A 19,211-nucleotide genomic window follows, 5' to 3' on the forward strand; every position below is an offset into this window, starting at 1 on the left:
TCTTAATTTTCATTGATAACTGCAGTGTAAATATTTTTAATTATGTTAATTTTGAAAGATCTTTTTTAAAACATTTTCAATGAGGAGTAGGCTAAAAGCCTAATCTTTTATTATGCTCACAGTGCGTCAGTTATGCGGTGATGCGCTATAAAATTATTGTGGGGCAAATTAATTATTATATTGTAATATTAATTTAATCATAAATGTAACCTATAATAATAGGCGTAATAAGAACAATGTAACAGCCCTAACTGGAAATGTCAAATGCTCTTAATATTGCCAATATTTGATGCTTTTGACAATATCTCTGGCTATATCCTCCATAGCCTACATCGTCTTTCGACGCACCCCAGCACAGAGAGATTATCGCGGGGGCCGGTTATTTGCTGTTATGTTGGTGTTGCTAATAATGTCCACTCTGTTCTTATCAAATTTGTGTTTCAAATGAATTTCGTTTTGTGTGGAAAAATAATAGAGCCCAATTTTAAGTTCATCATGGTGAAGTTGGACATTTATCTTTTTTTCTGTTTAACTTTTATTATTAATTATGTGTGTATTTGTTCATTCGAATGTGTAAGAATGCGAGAAAGAGAGCTCAGTCCAGTGTTCCCGTAGGCTATGTGAGGCGGCTTTTTGTGTTGTTGCGCAGCACAGAAAACAGCACGCGAGTGCAGAAGTGAGTTCTATTTCATTTTCTTGCAGTTGAATCCTATAAAATCACATTAAATGTGCATACAGAAATCAAGAAACAAAATCGAAATTTAATTTTATAAGAAGTAATTTGATTCCTGACCCTACGCATCTGATTTCCAAAACTGGAATAGCTTTTCGATTCCAAACCATCTTACTATAAAAAAATGTGTCATTCTTGCATGCAAAAAGACCTGTATGGTAACTAGGGGGCTATGTAAAATATTTTGGCAACTTACTAGGTTTATCATTTGTCTTTTTTTTCCCCGATAATGTCGCTAATCGTCTGTTACCTGACTGTTGACATCGACATTGCGATACTTACGAGACATCGCCGATATACGATAATATCGTCATATCACCCAGCCCTAGTCTGAAGAGGAAAGCACGGAGAGGAGAAAATTTAAAATGTCAGATTTCATTTGTGAAATCCAGGTAAAACTATGGCAAGTGGCAAGATCAAATCAAAAATCTCTAGTAGTTTCGTGGTAAAAACAAAGAGGTGCCGCCTCGGATGAATCTTCCACCGAATTCCAGTGGGAACAAGCAATGTCCCTTGGTTTTACATCACCTCAACAAATGAGAATCGATTTGTTTAAATGTTGGGTGACAGATGCCACAGTCGCTGGATTCAAACTGTAAGATGATGTGGAGGTTGTATTTGGTTGGTTTCTGCACAGCTGTGAGAAAAGCAAATAACCCTAAACAAGCAACCCCCAAACTTTGATCCATGTGAACAGATACAATATGATGAAAACACAGGCTTCTCATTAAAAAAAGAGCGGAAATAAATCACATTTGAAGCCCTTTTCACTGTCCTGTGTATGTGAAGTCCGTGAGGCTGTAGGGTGTCCCATTTCTCATTTTAGGTTTCAGAAGGGTGCTCAAGAGCATTCAATGATGCTGTCTTCACAGCTGACTTGTATACGACAGTCTATGTGGCTTTACATCATTAATGTGTGGACTTGGAGGAGGAGGACTGCAAGGACTTAGGACGTCATTGGAGACAGGGTTTGACATGGCGGCTGCAAGAGACAAATGCATTTGCTGGACCAGTTATGATATCAGTCAGATTTTATTGGTGATTTGACGTCTAATCCTGCTCCTGGAGGGCCAATGTCCTGCAGAGTTTAGCTCTAACACACTTGCCCGTAAGTTTCTAGTAATCCGGAAGACCTTGATTAGCCAGTTCAGGTGTTTTTAATTAAGATTGGAGCTAAACTCTGCAGGATAGTGGCATTTTAGGAGCAGAACTGGACACCCCTCTGTTATTGAAAAAAAATAAGTATGGCAGACAAGTTCTTGAAATTTCAATCTTTCCCCATTCAAGTAGACAGGAGATGTACATGCATGATTGGATAGCTTTTTCAAGTTGGACACTAAGTGAAATAACTTGCCTCAGAAAGGACATGTCATGTCATCCAAGCTTGACCAAGGTCCAAAACAACTTGGATCCAAACCTCAACAGTGAACTTACTCATGATGTCAACAAAGACAGAGTTTGTTCATCAAGATAGCGGAGAACCGAGTGTGGCTGCACATAAAACCCCAGAAAGGGCCGGGCCGCCTCGGAACACATCCCATCTCAAGGGTGGTGGGAAAGTCATTGCCGGGTGTTGGGTTTCGTGGGAAAATTCTTGACCTTCTACTGAACCCTACTTGCCTCCAGAGGAATCTAGACCCCTTCATATTGCCCTCCCATCCTCTTCAAAAAAACACTCCAACTGAGTCACTCAATCATACCGCAAGCTCTTTTCAGTGCATCCTCCCCCATTTCTGATGTTCCAGCCTCAGCATCTGTTCTCGCCTTGTTTATCAAATCCATATAAGGTCAAAACTCTGCTGTCTCTTTCCTCTGGGAAGTCTGGGAGCATTTGCTCTGGCCTGGGACCTTCAGAAGGCAGGAATCTGTTTGTGATTGCTTGAGCCTGCATGGTGCTCTGCACTCCAGCTGTCTCAATGCACTTGCATGTTGGTTGACTTGAAATTGCCAAGACAAAAAGCAATCTTGAGTGTGTGAGTGTGATTAATGCAATAAGGCCCAATCTTTCCTCATAGTCATGCAGCTAATCTAACAAGAAGCACTTAAAAAAGTATCAAAACTATGCTGCTCAACTGAGTCGAGCAGTGGGTCCCAACTGTATGTGCAACCCCTGGATAACGCAGAGTGGATTTGTTTACTTCCCCAACTTGCTGATAGCACCACACAGGCCAGTTTCGACAACAAAATCACCTCAGACAGACCAAAAATTGGTTCCTGAAGCACAACAGTGGAGGAATACAAGAAAAAAAATTGGTATTCTGCGTTATACAAAATGTTGCACAGTTAGGTAGCACAGTTCATCTCGAATGGTGCACTTTGTTCACGACAAAAAAGGTTGCCAACTCCTGGTCCAAGGTAAGAATAAGAAATCAGACCTCAGAAGCCTCCCTCATTGTTTCTCTCTGTCACATCTGGCTGCAAGGCAGTGGAAGATAATGGTGGCTGGAGATAAAGGGTCAAATGTAAGGGAAGAAAGAGAGAGAAAACTAACATAGAGATAGTGTTAGATAAAGGGAAGACCACTGGATCAGTATCAGGAGTCAAAGGTCAGCTAAAGAGGACATACCTGAACAGTCTTCTTGATCCTTTGAGATGGGCCAGGGTAGTCTTTGGAGTACAGGTCTGTCAGAAAGAGGGAATTGATAAGCGTGGATTTGCCCAGTCCAGACTCACCTAGAACAGAAAAGCGGCAAACAAAAAATGGTAAGTGGCTGTGCTTAACTTGTGCCAGAATGAAATGCCAAATGCAAGAGACAGACAGAGACACCCATACTTAAAAACAGGAGGTGAAGAATATGATATTCTCTACAGATCCTCACAAGCTTTCTCACATCCATCCACCCACACAGAAACACACAATTAGTTTGTTGTTTTTGAGCCAACTAATGGAACATGTGGGACCCTAGCCAAAACTTCTTGAAGACAGTAATCAAATGACAGCAGATTCATGGGTATATTGGGAAAGCATTGTGGACAAAGAGGAAGACTGAGAGAGAGAGAGAAAGCTCTTTTATGTTAAAGTAATAAAACAACATTGCTTGCTCCATTCCCTCTAGCCAACTCCACATTTCTCTTTACAACTGATGAGCAAGAGGCTGTGTCATTCTGAACATCTCTTGAATTGGGGGAAGGGAACGCTTGGGCTCATCTGGCAGAAAAGACCACCAATGTACACCATCTTCACCCACTCAAATACACATTCTCACTCCACAAGCTTGATCCTAAGCTTCAAGAGGGAGTGTTGAAAGCTCTTTCTCTCAATAAACAATCTTCCCACTGACAATCCTCTGCTACTGAGCTTCCCAATCTTGCCTTATTCATTTACTACACCAAGCCCAATGTGGACATTTACCAACTGTAAGAAGAAACCAATATTCAGTAGTAAATAATTTGCTTTGCTCATTGATATTTGATTGGATTGTTAGGCTTGATTATAACATTAAGCAAATTTGCCAAAGTATGAGCAGTTACCAGTGTGTCCTATGGAGCCAAAACGGTTCAACATTTGGACACATACACACTTAAGATTCTCTGTGCTATGCCAGAGATAACACACAGACACCAAACCCACCCTCTCTCTTCTAAGTAAATTTACGCCTCCTTGCCTCTGGCTAAAAAGACTTACCTAAACAAGACAGAAGGACTGGACTGTGAGAGCATCTATGTGTGTGTGGTTGGGGGGGAAGATGAGGACGTCAGCAACCTGAAACTGAGGCGACCAGTGGAAAAGAGGGAAGGGGGGGGGAGGAGAGAGAGACAGATAGAGAGAGACAGAGTAGTGTTTGGTCTGTCTGCACTTACACTGGCATTTTAATGGAAGCCATGTACCAACAACAAGACCATGGGGAAACGGCACTTTTTTCCCACTAACATATGCAGGATATAACATATGCTAACTAGCGATAACAGCTGAATACATTTCAAACAAATTAGGGTTACAGCAAGTTCCATATATTCAAAATGTACATGTTTAACTAGCGTTATTTTTAAAGATTTCTTTTTGGTGTTTTGTCCTTATTATGATATGACAGTGGAGAGCAGACAGGAAGTGAATTGGGAGAGAGGGAGAGAGAGAGGGGTGGAATCGGGAAAGGTCCTCGAAACACTAGCATTATTTTAGTATTATTTATATAGGCTACTATTATATTATTTATATATATTACAAAATAGATTATATATTTTCAGTTTTCATTTTAATTTTAGTTTTAAAGTTTTAATAATTTTGTTGTGTGTCATTTTTTAAATATTTCTATTAAGGTTTTATTTATTTCTTTAATTTTAGTACTTCAACTTATTTCAGTTAGTTACTAAGGCAACATTTCTAATTTTTCTAATATTTATATATTTTTTCAGCTGTATTTCAATTATCAAAAACTACTTTTTAATAGTTTTATTTAATGATAAAAACAATGGGTTACACTGGTAAAAGTTAGATATAGTCCCAAAACTAAGACAAAAATACATTTTGCAACCATTCAGATCACAAAAATACTTTTCATAAATATAATAATAAATGGCTATATAATAAATAATTGTTGTTGTTATTGTTGCGGTTTACTTTTGATTACATAACTGATTGGTTAAAACCACCTAAAATATTTGTGAAAACACACAAAAATCTAAATTGATTGCAAATTTGTTTGCTCAAACCATTTCCAGAGGTTAGTTTAGGCTAGTAAAAGCTTGTGTTTTACAGAAACCGCACAGCAGGATGTATTCATGAAATCCCAATGCCACTGCTTTAACGAGTGAGAATAATAGATTACCCTCCAGCTCCAGATATCTCTAATGCCCTGTTTCTCCCTCTCTTTCCCTCTCACCCCCTCAGGGCAAAACCAGACCCAATTAGCCTTATCCCCTCTTTTAATTAAATATCGGTCCGCATGATCTCTGAAAACGAGATGCTTTAATCACACAGCAAGGATCCAGGTCTAGTTCACAGTTGGCTGACCTTTATCAGACCCACGGATGAATGGAGTGAACTCACCTCCCTGTCTCGTTTTGGACCCTTTAATGTCTTTCTTTTTCTACTCCAGTCAAAAGGGATACAGCACATGTGCTTCACCAGCTAGGACAAACAGAGACACTGGAAAACCATTAACATAACTGATTGGTTAAAACCACCTAAAATATTTGTGAGCCTAAAATAAAGGTTAGTTTAGGCTAGTAAAAGCTTGTGTTTTACAGAAACCGCACAGCAGGATGTATTCATGAAATCCCAATGCCACTGCTTTAACGGGTGAGAATAATAGATTACCCTCCAGCTCCAGATATCTCTAATGCCCTGTTTCTCCCTCTCTTTCCCTCTCACCCCCTCAGGGCAAAACCAGACCCAATTAGCCTTATCCCCTCTTTTAATTAAATATCGGTCCGCATGATCTCTGAAAACGAGATGCTTTAATCACACAGCAAGGATCCAGGTCTAGTTCACAGTTGGCTGACCTTTATCAGACCCACGGATGAATGGAGTGAACTCACCTCCCTGTCTCGTTTTGGACCCTTTAATGTCTTTCTTTTTCTACTCCAGTCAAAAGGGATACAGCACATGTGCTTCACCAGCTAGGACAAACAGAGACACTGGAAAACCATTAAACAGAGGAAAAAGTCTATAGCAGTGCTAATAGACTGGCACATCCACATAGTGCAGATAAATAGACCCTATTTCCACTGGCTTTACGCTGAACTAAACTCAAACAGGCTATAAGGGGAACAGACATTTCAGAATAAAAGGGGCATGCTAGCATCACTTCCTGACCCAGTTTAACACGGTTTGCATTTAGCTTGAAAAAGTGGGGGGCAAATGGTGTTCAAAAGTAGGGCTGTGCGATTAATCGCATGCGATTGTCATGCGCATCTCGTCAGTAAAGCCAGAATGCCGCTCCATCTGAAAGCAGGTGATGGAGATTTACTACTAATCACGGAACCGACTTTACTGACGAGATGCGCATGACAATCGCATGCGATTAATTGCACAGCCCTATTCAAAAGTATTTTAAATCACCAGCATTTCATGCAGTATGTCTGTAAGTCTTTTAAATAATGTATTTTTAAAAAAATCTATGGCCCAAAAAATCTTTACACTTCACCTCTAAAATTAAAATTCTGTCACTATTTACTCACTCTCATGCTGTTTCAAAGTAAAATGATTAAAATATAAATATAAAGTAAAATATACTTTTAAAAAACGTAAAAAATTAAAATAACTTTAACAATTAAAAAAAAATAAAACTTTCAAAAATTAAGTTAAATAGAAAAAAAATGTCAAAAATGCATTACAAAATTACTAAAATGTCAAATGAAAACTGAAAAATAATATATATTTTTAATTAATGTGGTTTGGTTTCCAACATTCTTCAAAGTATTTTTCGTGTTAAACAAAAAAAAGTAAGTCATACATGAAGGCGAGTAAATTATGACATTTAAATTTTTGGGTAAACTATCCATTTAATAATTTAGAAAAGTGTTTTAACATGGATTGTTAATTATGATAATTAATCAATCATCAATTAATCAAACTTCCCTATTTAGATTGAAAGATTACTTCTCTACCCTTATTAATTGCTACTACCCTAAATGGATGGGCGGATGGGAGGACTGGGACGAATGGACAAACTTTCCTAGAGATTCCACACATTCTTCTTGACTTTCATCTTTTTACCTCTTCCTGTCATCATCACGCTCTGGGCCAGAAAGCACCCCAGGGCCCATTACTGGGCTCAGATGTCCTGACAATTCCCCACCTCCACCTCTTTTCCACTGCCCTGCCCCCCATCCAATCCCAGCTATCCCATCTCTTGCTGTCTTTTCTGCGCGCTCACTCACTCACTCTTTTCCCCTCATAAAAGGGGCTCAAGCACTGCTGCCGTACAGTTGCTTAACCCTTTAACAAACAGATAGCGGACAGTGAGCGAAAGAGAGGCCCCACTACCCCAACACATAAACAAAGTTGAATTGCTGGTGCAAATAAACAGCAGGAAAAACTATTTTAATTTGAACAAGTCAGAACAATCTAGAGCTTTGGGATCAAGTATTTAGTACAGTTACTGATTTTAAAGGACGTGAGAATGCAAGTGTGATAGCAAGTGTGTGTTTAACTAGTTTTCGGAGAGGGGCTCCTGTAGTGATAAGGTCCATTGTTCGGCAACAACGGTCAGAGTTCATCTCCGAACAGCCTGAGATAACAATCAGCAACGCTTTGAAAAAACTCCCATGGACACACACACACACACATGTAACTTCAAATAGGAAAATCAATCTGACCTACATAAAAAATAAGATCCATGAGGTGACACGAGTGATGTTACACACTGCACATGCTCGATCAGCATACACACTCTACATTAACTCACATGCAGATATGGTGGAAATGAGTTAGATGTTCCCCACCGGCAATGCAAGACTCTTAAACACACATAATTCTGCCCTGAGCTATGGACTATGTTTCTGCCACGTGCATCAATTTCTGTACTGAATCTGTAATATTATATATAACCGCTTTAAGAAATGCTTCAGATGGTAGAGTAATGGTTCTCCAAAAGCTATTGTTCTCATTCATAGCAGTCTTCACACGATTAAAAGTCGGTATGTTAACCACATGGACCCTGCTTAAGATACACAGTCCACATGATATTTCTCAGAAGTCCCAAACCAGCTCTCCAGGAACCTATGTGAAATATGTGGTTAAAATGATGCAGTTAATTCAAACACTTCACTTCCCATAATGTGACAGAAGATCTGTAAAGCTACATTTCACCATTGAGTGTACAGATATTGAAGTTCTTTAATAAATCATGCAAGCTGTCATGAATTCTGCAATTTGGTCATAAGTCAGTTACACTGTTTTGGAATGATTTAGAAGTAAATTGACAGTAAATAAATGAACAATTAGACACTTTAAAAGCAGAATGGGATATGAATTTGGTGGCTTTTACAAATGAAAACTTTAAAGTATTTTGAATAAGAAATGAAAACATAATAAATTACTGTGGTATTATTTGTAGTAAATACACTCATAGCCATCGAGAGCCGAGAACCTCAGAAGTCCTGCGCAAAATACATAAACTTAAAGGTGTCATATGATGCTTTTTTAAAGATCATTATTTTGTGTATTTGGTGTAACAGAATATGTTGACATGCTTTAATGTTCAAAAAACACATTATGCCTTTTCAACTTGAAAGAAACTTTAAAAGAGTGTTTATTTGAAAAGCCAGAGATACGCCAGTGTTTGTTTGTGCGCTGGCGGATACACTAGCATGTGTGGGCTAAGACTGTCTGACAGGCTTAGCTCTATGACCGGGTTGTTAGATGACCTGTTGGCAGGCCAGAGAAGGGAAGCTTTGGCTTCATAATCCAGGGATTAAAATCTTCTCCCTGTGTTTGTCCGTGTTTCAGACAGGGACCTTTTAAACGGACCTAAAGCATGCTAATGTACAGCTCTTAGCAGTAGCTACTACCTACACTAGTGCAGCCACACCAAACAAATTGCTGCTGTGTTGTTGAAAATATCTCTGAATGACTTGGAATTCAAGAACATGTCAGGTCTTAGGACTTCAGCTACCGATTGGAAAAATCATCACTTAAAAAAATCTCAAGTTTTGTCCAAACACAGCTGTCAGAGTTGTTACTGTGAAGGAACGCAAACAGCGCAATTAACGAAAACATGCATGAAATTTTTCGAATTTTTTTCTATTCATTGCTTGTACAGGTGTGAATTCTACCACACAGATTGAATAACAGTTAATAAAACAGACTAAACCATATTTTTAACAAGACTACAAACTTCAAGGTTTCATTTCACTTTGAGAATCTTTTTGTGGCCTGTTCTTGCACCTCAAACACGCCTCAGATAACTCAATTTGAAAAACGAACCTCAAACTCTTCACATTTTCCAACAGTTTCTCCCTGAAGAAACATTTTGCCAGCTGGTTTGAGAGGGAAAGCTCAAGAAAGGAAATGCTTGTGGAGAAAAACACAAGGGAGAGAGAGAGAGAGAGAGAGAGAGAGAAAAAAAGAGAGAGAGAGCGAGAGAAGACAGGAAACAGATTTTTTCCTCCCTGAAATTTTGGAGGGAAAAATGGAGTCCACAGCCAAAGTCCTGTGGTGTCTGTCAGGATGAGTGACAAGAGAACAAGACGACAGTTTTCAATTCTGTCCTTTAAAAGGCCACTGGATGTGCCTGAAGACAGTTTTAAGTAGATACAAAACCCCCATTACATGTATTACACACTTAGATAGTTAGAAAACGTCACATTTTCAGCCCAGTTTGTGGAACATATATGCAAAATCCTGTTTAGAGAGAATTTATGTGGAGGGGGAAACTTGTTTCTGAGGTAAAATGTGGCATACTTCAATTAGTTTTTTTTTTTATATAAACATAATGGTGGCTGTCATAAAATGATGGATTTATTCAAACATAAATTAAACATCGAAGAACAGAAAAATTTATAATGAATATGTTATATGGTGCATATATTTAGCAAGATGCCCCTCTCTACAGTTTATTTTGACCAATCTCTATCTGACCAATGAGTTTATGGTCACCGAATATGTTTTTCTGAGGTAAATGTGACGTTACGTGACATTGGTTACAAGCCATTATATTGACGTCTTTGCGCGGCTGAAACACTGACTGAGCGATTACATGACTGAGCGATTACATGAAACAGGATACGGATTGTAAAGTCGTACTCTTTCTTTTAACTTACCTTCGGATGTTTAGTAATGTTTATTTTGTGCTGAATCTGGTATTAATGTGGAGGAGATGATCAGTTCAGTGCGCCTCGCGCTGCCGCGTCTGTTGAACTGAGGCGCTACAGCGAGCTGTCACTCCACATTAAACAGCGCCAAAACGGCATTTATTGTAATACTGCAATACATTGGACAGAATTTGAAATCTGAGACTTTGTTTCATATTAAAAGTACCAAAGCACAATGCTTATTGCGATATATTGGATGGGAAGTGCCCTTCAATGTTCCGTCCATTAACTGAAAACAGGCTAGACTAATGGATTCTTGGGATTTAAGAATCGATATCGTTCTGTAAAAATGAGAATCGATTATTATCGAGATATCGATATTTTTTATCCAGCCCTAATAAATACACAACCGTTCAAATGTTTGGTGTCAATAAAATATTTTGTTGCTGTTGTTGTTCAGCAGCAGCAAATCAGCATATTATAATGATTTCTGAAGGATCATGTGACACTGAAGACTGGTGTAATGATGCTGAAAATTCATCTTTACCATCACAAGAATTAGTTTAATTATAAAATATATGAAAATGGAAAATAGTTAGCCTACTTTAAACTGTAAAAAAATATTTCAAAAGATTACCGTTTTTACTGTATTTTATACTGCAAGACCAATCCCTATTCAAGACCAATCGCAATTCTGTATGCAAATATTGTTGGTTCCAGAATTCTGAACATTTTATAAAATTTCAAACTTTAATCTTAAATGATTACAAAACAAAAACAGATAGACCAGCTAAAGGTTAAATTGTCAACAAAACAGTCGGAATGAAAGTTTGATATTTTAGGTCACATTTACTGGAACTTAGCAAAATTTTGTGGATAAACTCCAGTCATTTCATGTGCGTTCGAAAAAAGATCCCCATGCAGATTTTGTTCATGTTCAAGATGGTCACACAATTTCAACGCGCTGAAGAACAGAAAGCTGCTTGTTTGAAATTAACTTTGCTACTGTAATGACAATGGACCATTTTAACCAGTAAAAGTTTGCTAAAATATTGCTAATGTGACCACACATTTACACTTGCGAGGACTGTAAATTTACTTAACAGGGCCACACATCTTCAAGGCAACACAACCAGCTTTCTACAAAGACTAGATTTTAACCAGCAAAATTTTACTGGTTAAAATGGTCCATTGTCATTACAGTAGCAAAGTTACTTACAAACCAAGCGGCTTTCTGTTCTTCAGCTTTCTACAAAGACTAGTGCGGCTCAACTCCTGGCACCAGTACAAGTATCTCAAAAGGCCGGTTTACCAAACAGGAAACCGCAAACTAGACAACTAGCCTATATAACGGAGGAAGGGAATGAGTGAGAGACAAAAGACGCAGAATGAGTAACAACTTGGAAGAGGAATAGAGGAACAGAAAAAAATAAAGAGATTATTTCACACCAGAGCTGGAAAGCAAACCCTCTGCAAGTGCTAACAGACACAAAGCCAGTTACTATGGCGAAGCGCTCCGCAGCAGTTATGTCACTGAGATTCATATTTCCAATACAGCTTTAGTCACAGCATCCAAACCACAGAGAGTGTGATGGTGACAACAGTATTGATCATCCAAACGTTTCTCATCTATCTACTCTTGTATGTGGGCATTTACTCATTTGTTCATCAGCAAAAAATCACTTTCATGCAAAGCCACAGACAGATTATTTACTTAAAGCAAACAACAAACCACAGCAATCTCATTTTGTGTATCATTTTACAAAACGAGTGTCATTTGTGTTCCTCATGTATGTAAAAAGAGACTTTTTCAAATAATCACTGATGTCAACATTACTATGTATTTTTTGTTACAATTCACATTTTCTTCTTATTTTTATGCAGTTTTAGGCCTGTTCTTGCTTAAATATTATCAGCAAATTTTAGATAAAAAAATACATGGAATTAAAAGCCAGCATTTTGTCTTTATGTGTTTTTTAAAGATTTAATTTTTCTATGTATTATTAAAATAACTTAAAATTGTGTGTCCCATGTTATGCACAACCCTGTTACCATCATATTTTACCTTTTTTTTCAGTGATGAAATACCATAAATAAATAAAAAACAATTATGACATCACCATCATTTCAATATGTGAATGTGAACTTAATCTCATTTTTTTTTGTTTTAATCTTTTCATGTCATTAGTATTATAAAAGTTTAACTATGTTGCCATGATTACATCATAAATAATAGATGCAAATAGAACTAAATATATAAAAATGTATACATTTTCAGCATTAAATTAATAAAAAAACACTAGTTTCACATCCTTTCACACAAGACTTGCAATGTCAAATTGAACTGTATGTGTGTCAACTGTTAACGTTATATGAATGTTTCCTGAATGTTTTCTAAAGGCACAATTACATCCAGTTTTTGTTTAAAAATAAAAAAATCAGCATTAACATTCATTTTTAAGAACAAAATTAATTACACTTAATTACATCCAAACTTAATTTAGCTGGAAACGGAAGCACGATATTTACTTGTTATATGTCTAAAACCTTATAAAAACTTTAATCTGCAAACATTTGACTTTGTCACAGGTGAGCAAAAGAATTTTGCGACTTACCGACAACCATGAGTGTGAACTCAAACCCCCTCTTCACGGACTTCCTGTACACCTGGTTGGGGAGGTTGGCGAAGCCGACATAACCCTCCAGATTCCTCTGCTGGAAGAGAACACAGCTTTACTCCACATTCCACTGATTATAGAGCAGAACGGCTCCTCCATTACTGTTATCCCTCTCAAAACAGGGCTCAAGAAGACTTCAGAGGAAAGATTTAAAGGCTATGCTAATATTACCATTAGTTACACTGGATAATGACTTAGCGACTCCTAATCTCACATGCAGGGATACCACAACAAAGGATAACATGGAATTTTGCTAATTTGAGGATAAGATCTGTTAAGCACATATGAAAGTAACACACCAAAACAGCTACAGGCCAACAAGGAGGCTGAGCGCTTTTCTAGCCCAAACACAAACTTTGGGAAACCAAGAGGCTGGGGAAGGGAGGACACATGGGATGAGGTGAAGCCCACATGCTCATTTACGTTTCGTATCAAATCCAGCATGAACTCAATGTTGTCATGGAGACAGTGAATTTCGCTCCAGATCACAGCCAGTGCCTTGTCCAGCTGTAAGTCCTTCTCGAGCTCCTCCATCCCTTTCTCTCCATCGCTTTCCATCTCTTGTAATCTCATGCTCTCAGAAGCACAGCGCTGAAGCACGCGCTAGGCGAGGCAAACACAATTGATCGCTCTGCTTTGGCTCCGCTGAGCTTCTCATACATGGTAGGCCAATGGAAAACTAACTAGTAGGGGCCATACTGATCATTTAGAGAGAGATATTTTGAATGGGGAGGGCTACAGTTATCAGGGCGACTTAACTATTTTGGGCCTAACCACAGATATACTAAACCAATCTAAACCAAAACTAACCCAAATAGATTCTTTGGGAAACAGTTTATTTCCTATAGTTCACACAAAAATGAAAATTTTGTTAGAATTCTTAGTAAGAAAATGATTATACCAATAAATTAGAAAAATTATTGGCTGATAACATGCATCTCTAATAAAAAAATTTCAGGAATAAATAATATTATTTTCGCTGTTTTTACGTTTATATTACCTTTTTCATTATATAATGCTCACTTAAAGTTAATCTTTAAACACTAATTTAATAATACTGTTAAATTGCAATTTTTAGACAAATATAAAAAAATATTTTTCATGTTGTACATTACAATGTTGCAATGGCAGTTTTTGTATTTTATTTTTAATTTAGACAAATACATTCATTTAAATAAAACACAAAAAAGCATACTTGGATAGAAAATCATTAATGATGTACGATACATCGGTATCATATTGGTTATCAGCAATACCAATAAATTAGAAAAATTATCGGCCGATAACCGATATGGTACTGATGTAACACCTCTAATGATTTTTTTGTCAAGAATAAATAATCTTATTTTCCCTGTTTTTACATTTATATTACCTTTTCCATTATACAGGCTAATGCTCACTTAAAGTTAATCTTTAAACACTAATTTAATAATACTGTCAAATGCAATCTTTAGAAAAATATAAAAAAGTATTTTTTCATATTGTACATTACAATGCTGCAATGGAGATTTTAGTATTTTATTTTTCATTTAGACAAAATACATTCATTTAAACAAAACACAAAAAAGCATACTTGGAAAGAAAATCATTAATGATGCATGATACATCTGTACCATATTGGTCATCGGCAATACCGATAAATTAAAAAATTATTGGCCAATAACCAATATGGTATCGATGTAACATGCATCTCTAATAAATCTTTAGAAAAATAGCTACAAAGTATTAACTATCCATATTGTATATTATAATGTTGCTATGCCAAAATGTAACGATTTTAGTGTTTTCTTTTTCATTTATTTAGACAAATAAATATATATTTTCATTATTTTTTATACTGTACATAATAATATTGCAACGGCAACATTGTAATGTACAATATTACAAAAAATAATGCACAATATGAAAAAACAATTTAATTATGTAAAAAGCACAAACAGCAAAACCATTTATTATTTATTGGCCATAACATAATTATCAGAAAAAATTATCATATGATATTGGCTAGAATTTGAATATCGGTGCATCCCTAAAACTCATACAGCCTTGGAACAACATGCATAAATAAATGACGACGATTTTATTTGTGTGTGAACTATCCCTTTAAAAGACCAAAATATCAAAATGAATTTGATATGAAACCTCTAACAGTTTATGGACACTTGCAGTGCAAAATGCAACAGCATCTTCTTCAAAACCATACTATATAATTCATACAGCAGTCTATAAATAGCCTTGCTCTGTGGACAGCTCAGGGCATTTTCCATGCTTTCACTCTTCAAGCGCTCTTACGTAACTGTAAGATTGATGTCATTGATGCCCAACATGGCAAACAACAAAACATCTGACCAAATGGGTGAATCAAATCATTGATTATCGAACCCCTCTCCATGCTACCATCCTAACTCAGACGTGCAGTGTAGAGAACGGGACAGATTGAACGATGCAGATAGCGTAGGTGGGAAACAATGTGGGTGTTCACAAGCTTTCTATTCAGAATAGGTTTAACATTTGTGCAATTCATCCTTTGAAGGATGCATAACACAGCTGATATGAGGACCCTAAATATAGTGGCCCCAAAAAAGTACTTGAGTATTAAAAGTTATAAACGTATATAATATCAATTGGCATCTGCAAAGAAATGATGCTAGACTTTTTCTGAGAACCAACTTCACTTTTATGAGCTATTTTTGCAATTACTCTTAACCAAATGGCCCTATTTTGATTTTAAGCAGACATATGAAGTTTCCTTCAGGTTCACACGAATGGGATTGTGATATATGCTTGGTGACAGTTTTTGGCTGCTGTTCTCTCTAACCCCATTGAAATGCATCTCCACTCACTGCTCTTCGCAAGAGCTGCGCATCGTGCTAAGAGCCTGTCATTCTCATTTGCTCCAAATAGCTATTAACAGCCCAACTATTGCACTCCAAAAACACATCTGTATGCATCTGCAATCACAATCATCTGTCTTGAGGTCAATAGATATTCAACATATTATTATGTGTTCAGCCTCAAACACAATAGGATTTGGATCAAGTTTATGGATCCCGGATTATGGCAAGCTATTTTCACATTTATTTCTTAAAAACAGCTAATATCTACTTTAATGTAACTAGTACCTATTTTTCCATTTTTAAAAAGTAATCCAATAGTGAAGACACTTGTTTTCATATAGTGCTACTAGTGCTTATTCCTTTACTACTCAAGTTTACTTTGCTTTCACAAGTTGCAAATATTAGCTATTACATTTTATGGGAATCTGTGTATTGTATATATTTCAACTGGCCCGCCCCCCTTGAAGATCAAGTTAATTTTATTTAATTATATTTAAACACTGTTGTTGTTACCTTTTTACTAGTACTACAAACAATTACCACACATTACAACAGAATTTGCAATTTGTTATCATTAACAGAGAAATAGTGATTTGTTACTTGGAATAATGACTAGCAGAAAAAGAATAGATGTAATGAATGTAATGTACTAGTTACTACTAGTTAAAAAGTACTAGCATCTGTTTAAAAGTTATTGGTGAAATTAGTAATAAAAATAGATGCTAGTTAGTTTTAAGTAATAAATGTGAAAACGGCTTGCCGTAACATAGATGATTAGAGGGACAGTCACGTTAGGAATCAATTCGCCCACCACTATGCAAATCCATGAATCCATAAACCAGATGTGCCTTAAATGTATTTTCTGGACAGATTTGGGTAAATGCATGAAAATTGTACTCACTGCAACGCTGGAAACAGCTGAGTCGGGTCTCTCGATCATTATCCTGTGACAACACCCACTCTGAATCCCAATAGATCAGGCATAAAAAGATGAGTCGACTCAAAAAGGGTCGAGTGCAGAAGCGATGATGAACCCTAACGGCTGATTCGGATTTGGACTAAATGAGTGGATTTTTAAGGGAAGTAAACGTGCACAGAACAAAAACAAGCATGTGAGCATCGGCCGGGGGAAAATGTTACAATGCTGCGAGTGCGAGCATGAAAGGCGATTGTCCTCCTCCTAGAGAATGCAAGCCCTATTGGTCAGCGACTGGCCGCTTGTTATGATGTCATAAAATCCCGCCCACCTTCGATTTTCATTGGATTACTGGATTTTTACAAAGGATTGTGGCATTTGTAGTGGCGGGCAAAGATGCTGTGTGAAGTTGCCTCGGGAGATGCATACGCAATACTTCAAACACACACACACACACACAATTATGTCAGTATTGAGATCTCATAAATAAATAAAGAGGGAAATCATTTTAATTATTAACAGACTCGGAAGAACAGATTATGAGGCGATTTATATGATCTGTAATGATGTACGTCTGCCCTCTAGTGGAATATTCAAAAAGTAGTAACTTGCAACGTGTCCATATTTATCATAATAATAATATGCTATTCTATTTCCTTTAGAACAGGAATGTTAAAATGTTTGATAACCTTTTGTTCATAAAACAGACCTCATAAATAAAATAAAAAATATCTCACTTGTGATGCAGCCCGACTGAGCCTGGTTTCTCCTAAGTAAAATTTACATCACATCAGTAGCCTATTGACATAATAATATTGATAATGATGAGATCAACACATTTGAATAATACACATCACAATAATAACTCTCTGAAATGTTACAGTTCAATACCAATTTTTTTTCAATTTTACTTATTTATGCAAATATGTGTCTAAGTACTTAATGGCCCATTGGACCCACTTATAGTCAGGGTCCATACAGAATAGATTCTTCTGAATCTCTTCTTTCTTCTGTTTCTTGGAATCTGGAACTGTTACAAATCTAGAGCAGATTAAATCATCAAAAGCATTAAAACTACACGAATGTGAAGTAAATACTAAAGATTAGTTACAATATAAGTGTACATCTAACCATATCGAGAGGATACTCACACAATGTGTTTGAAAGGGCAACTGCTGCTTGTCCAGAAATAAGACTCCAGACGTTTCAGAGGCAGTCTGATATTGATTTCTTTAAAGCAGCAGATACTGTTAACGCTCATTATTGCTTTAGTACCTGAAAAAGTGAATGTGATTCAGCATGTTTTAAAATGTTTTTATTCTCCAGGTTTTTAAAATACAGAGTCAATAAGGGATATCCAACATTTTCAGAAAGAAATAACTAAGAACTATTTTAGATTGTTTAAATGGACTTTCCAGAAAAGTTTAAATCTGAAGCCTGAAATGCTTTACATCCCGTTCCAGAACAAATATGACAGAAACAGACACTCACCAGCTGAAGTATTAAGCTGCAGAGCACAGCACAGCATCAGAAACAGTGATGAAGTCTTCATGAAAGTCTTCATTCTCCAGGTATGATACAGCACACAAGAAGCAGAGAAAGTAAGAATATGTGGTGAACTGCCAGCAGCCCTTTATATAGAGACGGTGAAATAGTTTTCGTGTAAAAGGAAAGAGCTGCATCACTGGTCTATATTTTTAAGTATAACAAATTTCTGTCTTGAAACCCTCTTTTTCTCTTTATGCGAAGGTGTTGTTATGTGCTAAAACTGCATATGAGCAGGGGGAAATTATGGTGGCAATAACCAAAGCAAGCGCCCGTGCTTAGTGTCAGAAAGAGTGGTGGATGAAGTACCTGAAAGCCACACTTAAGTAAATGTACACATAGCTTACCAGAAAATTACTTTGGTAGAAGTTAAAATGACTGTTTAGAATATTACTTAAAGCACACTATGTAACTTTTGGCGCTCTAGCGGTTAATAAACAGAACTGCACACATCCCGCGGAAGAACATTCCAACCGGAGCTACTTCGCTAAAGTTTATGTCTATGGCGATTCACGCAGGTATGTGTTACTCCGCAGCGGTGAAGACCCGACCAGGCTACAATAGTCCAAATATAAGTACTTATTATAAGTGTACCGTAGTGATGCGGAATAAGACAAAAACGCGGTTTGGAAGATGAATTCATGATGTACTTGCTCATTATATACATTTTGCAAATTTTGAACACAGAAAAAGTTACATAGTGCTGCTTTAACTGACATATCTACTGTACAGTAGACCTTAATTTGGGAATAGGGAATAAATCTGTCAAAAGGAGGAGATGAGAGAGCAATCTTTCCACAGCTCTA

The 19,211-nt window shown here is 36.9% G+C and overlaps 2 protein-coding genes across 8 annotated transcripts in view; both read right to left on the reverse strand.

Annotated features, from left to right (window-relative positions):
* LOC107714057 (septin-7-like) overlaps positions 1–17,141 on the reverse strand; it is a 29,524-nt gene extending 12,383 nt beyond the window's left edge. For 2 of the 7 annotated variants that reach the window (XM_016519759.1, XM_016519757.1), the window contains exons 1-3: positions 16,846–17,141; positions 13,045–13,141; positions 3,300–3,406 (exon numbers count right to left, since the gene is read on the reverse strand). In XM_016519759.1, coding sequence (XP_016375245.1) covers positions 3,300–3,406; positions 13,045–13,141; positions 16,846–16,884 — 243 coding nt within the window. In that variant the 5' untranslated portion in view covers positions 16,885–17,141. Of the gene's footprint in view, positions 1–3,299; positions 3,407–13,044; positions 13,145–13,530; positions 13,724–16,845 lie in introns of those variants that run through there. The other 5 variants (XM_016519758.1, XM_016519756.1, XM_016519755.1 and 2 more) reach the window with 3 other exon arrangements.
* Positions 17,142–17,771: 630 nt separating this feature from the next.
* On the reverse strand, positions 17,772–18,434 carry LOC107714009 (eotaxin-like). The gene is made up of 3 exons (XM_016519698.1): positions 18,352–18,434; positions 18,012–18,135; positions 17,772–17,901 (listed from the first exon to the last, which is right to left on the reverse strand). The coding sequence occupies exons 1-3, from the start codon at positions 18,422–18,424 to the stop codon at positions 17,772–17,774; spliced, it is 327 nt and encodes a 108-aa protein (XP_016375184.1). The 5' UTR covers positions 18,425–18,434.
* Between the last annotated feature and the right edge of the window lie 777 nt (positions 18,435–19,211).

Source organism: Sinocyclocheilus rhinocerous, unplaced genomic scaffold (assembly GCF_001515625.1).
Source record: "Sinocyclocheilus rhinocerous isolate Xijiao unplaced genomic scaffold, SAMN03320098_v1.1 scaffold568, whole genome shotgun sequence".
Lineage (NCBI taxonomy): Eukaryota > Metazoa > Chordata > Actinopteri > Cypriniformes > Cyprinidae > Sinocyclocheilus > Sinocyclocheilus rhinocerous.

Bases quoted from the DNA above. Each gene is read 5' to 3' on its own strand.
- LOC107714009 (XM_016519698.1), bottom strand. From the start codon at position 18,424: ATGAAGACTTTCATGAAGACTTCATCACTGTTTCTGATGCTGTGCTGT. The intron at 18,136-18,351 runs GTGAGTGTCTGT...TCACTTTTTCAG, and splicing joins GCAGCTTAATACTTCAGCTG to GTACTAAAGCAATAATGAGC. The intron at 17,902-18,011 runs GTGAGTATCCTC...AATCTGCTCTAG, and splicing joins TGCCCTTTCAAACACATTGT to ATTTGTAACAGTTCCAGATT.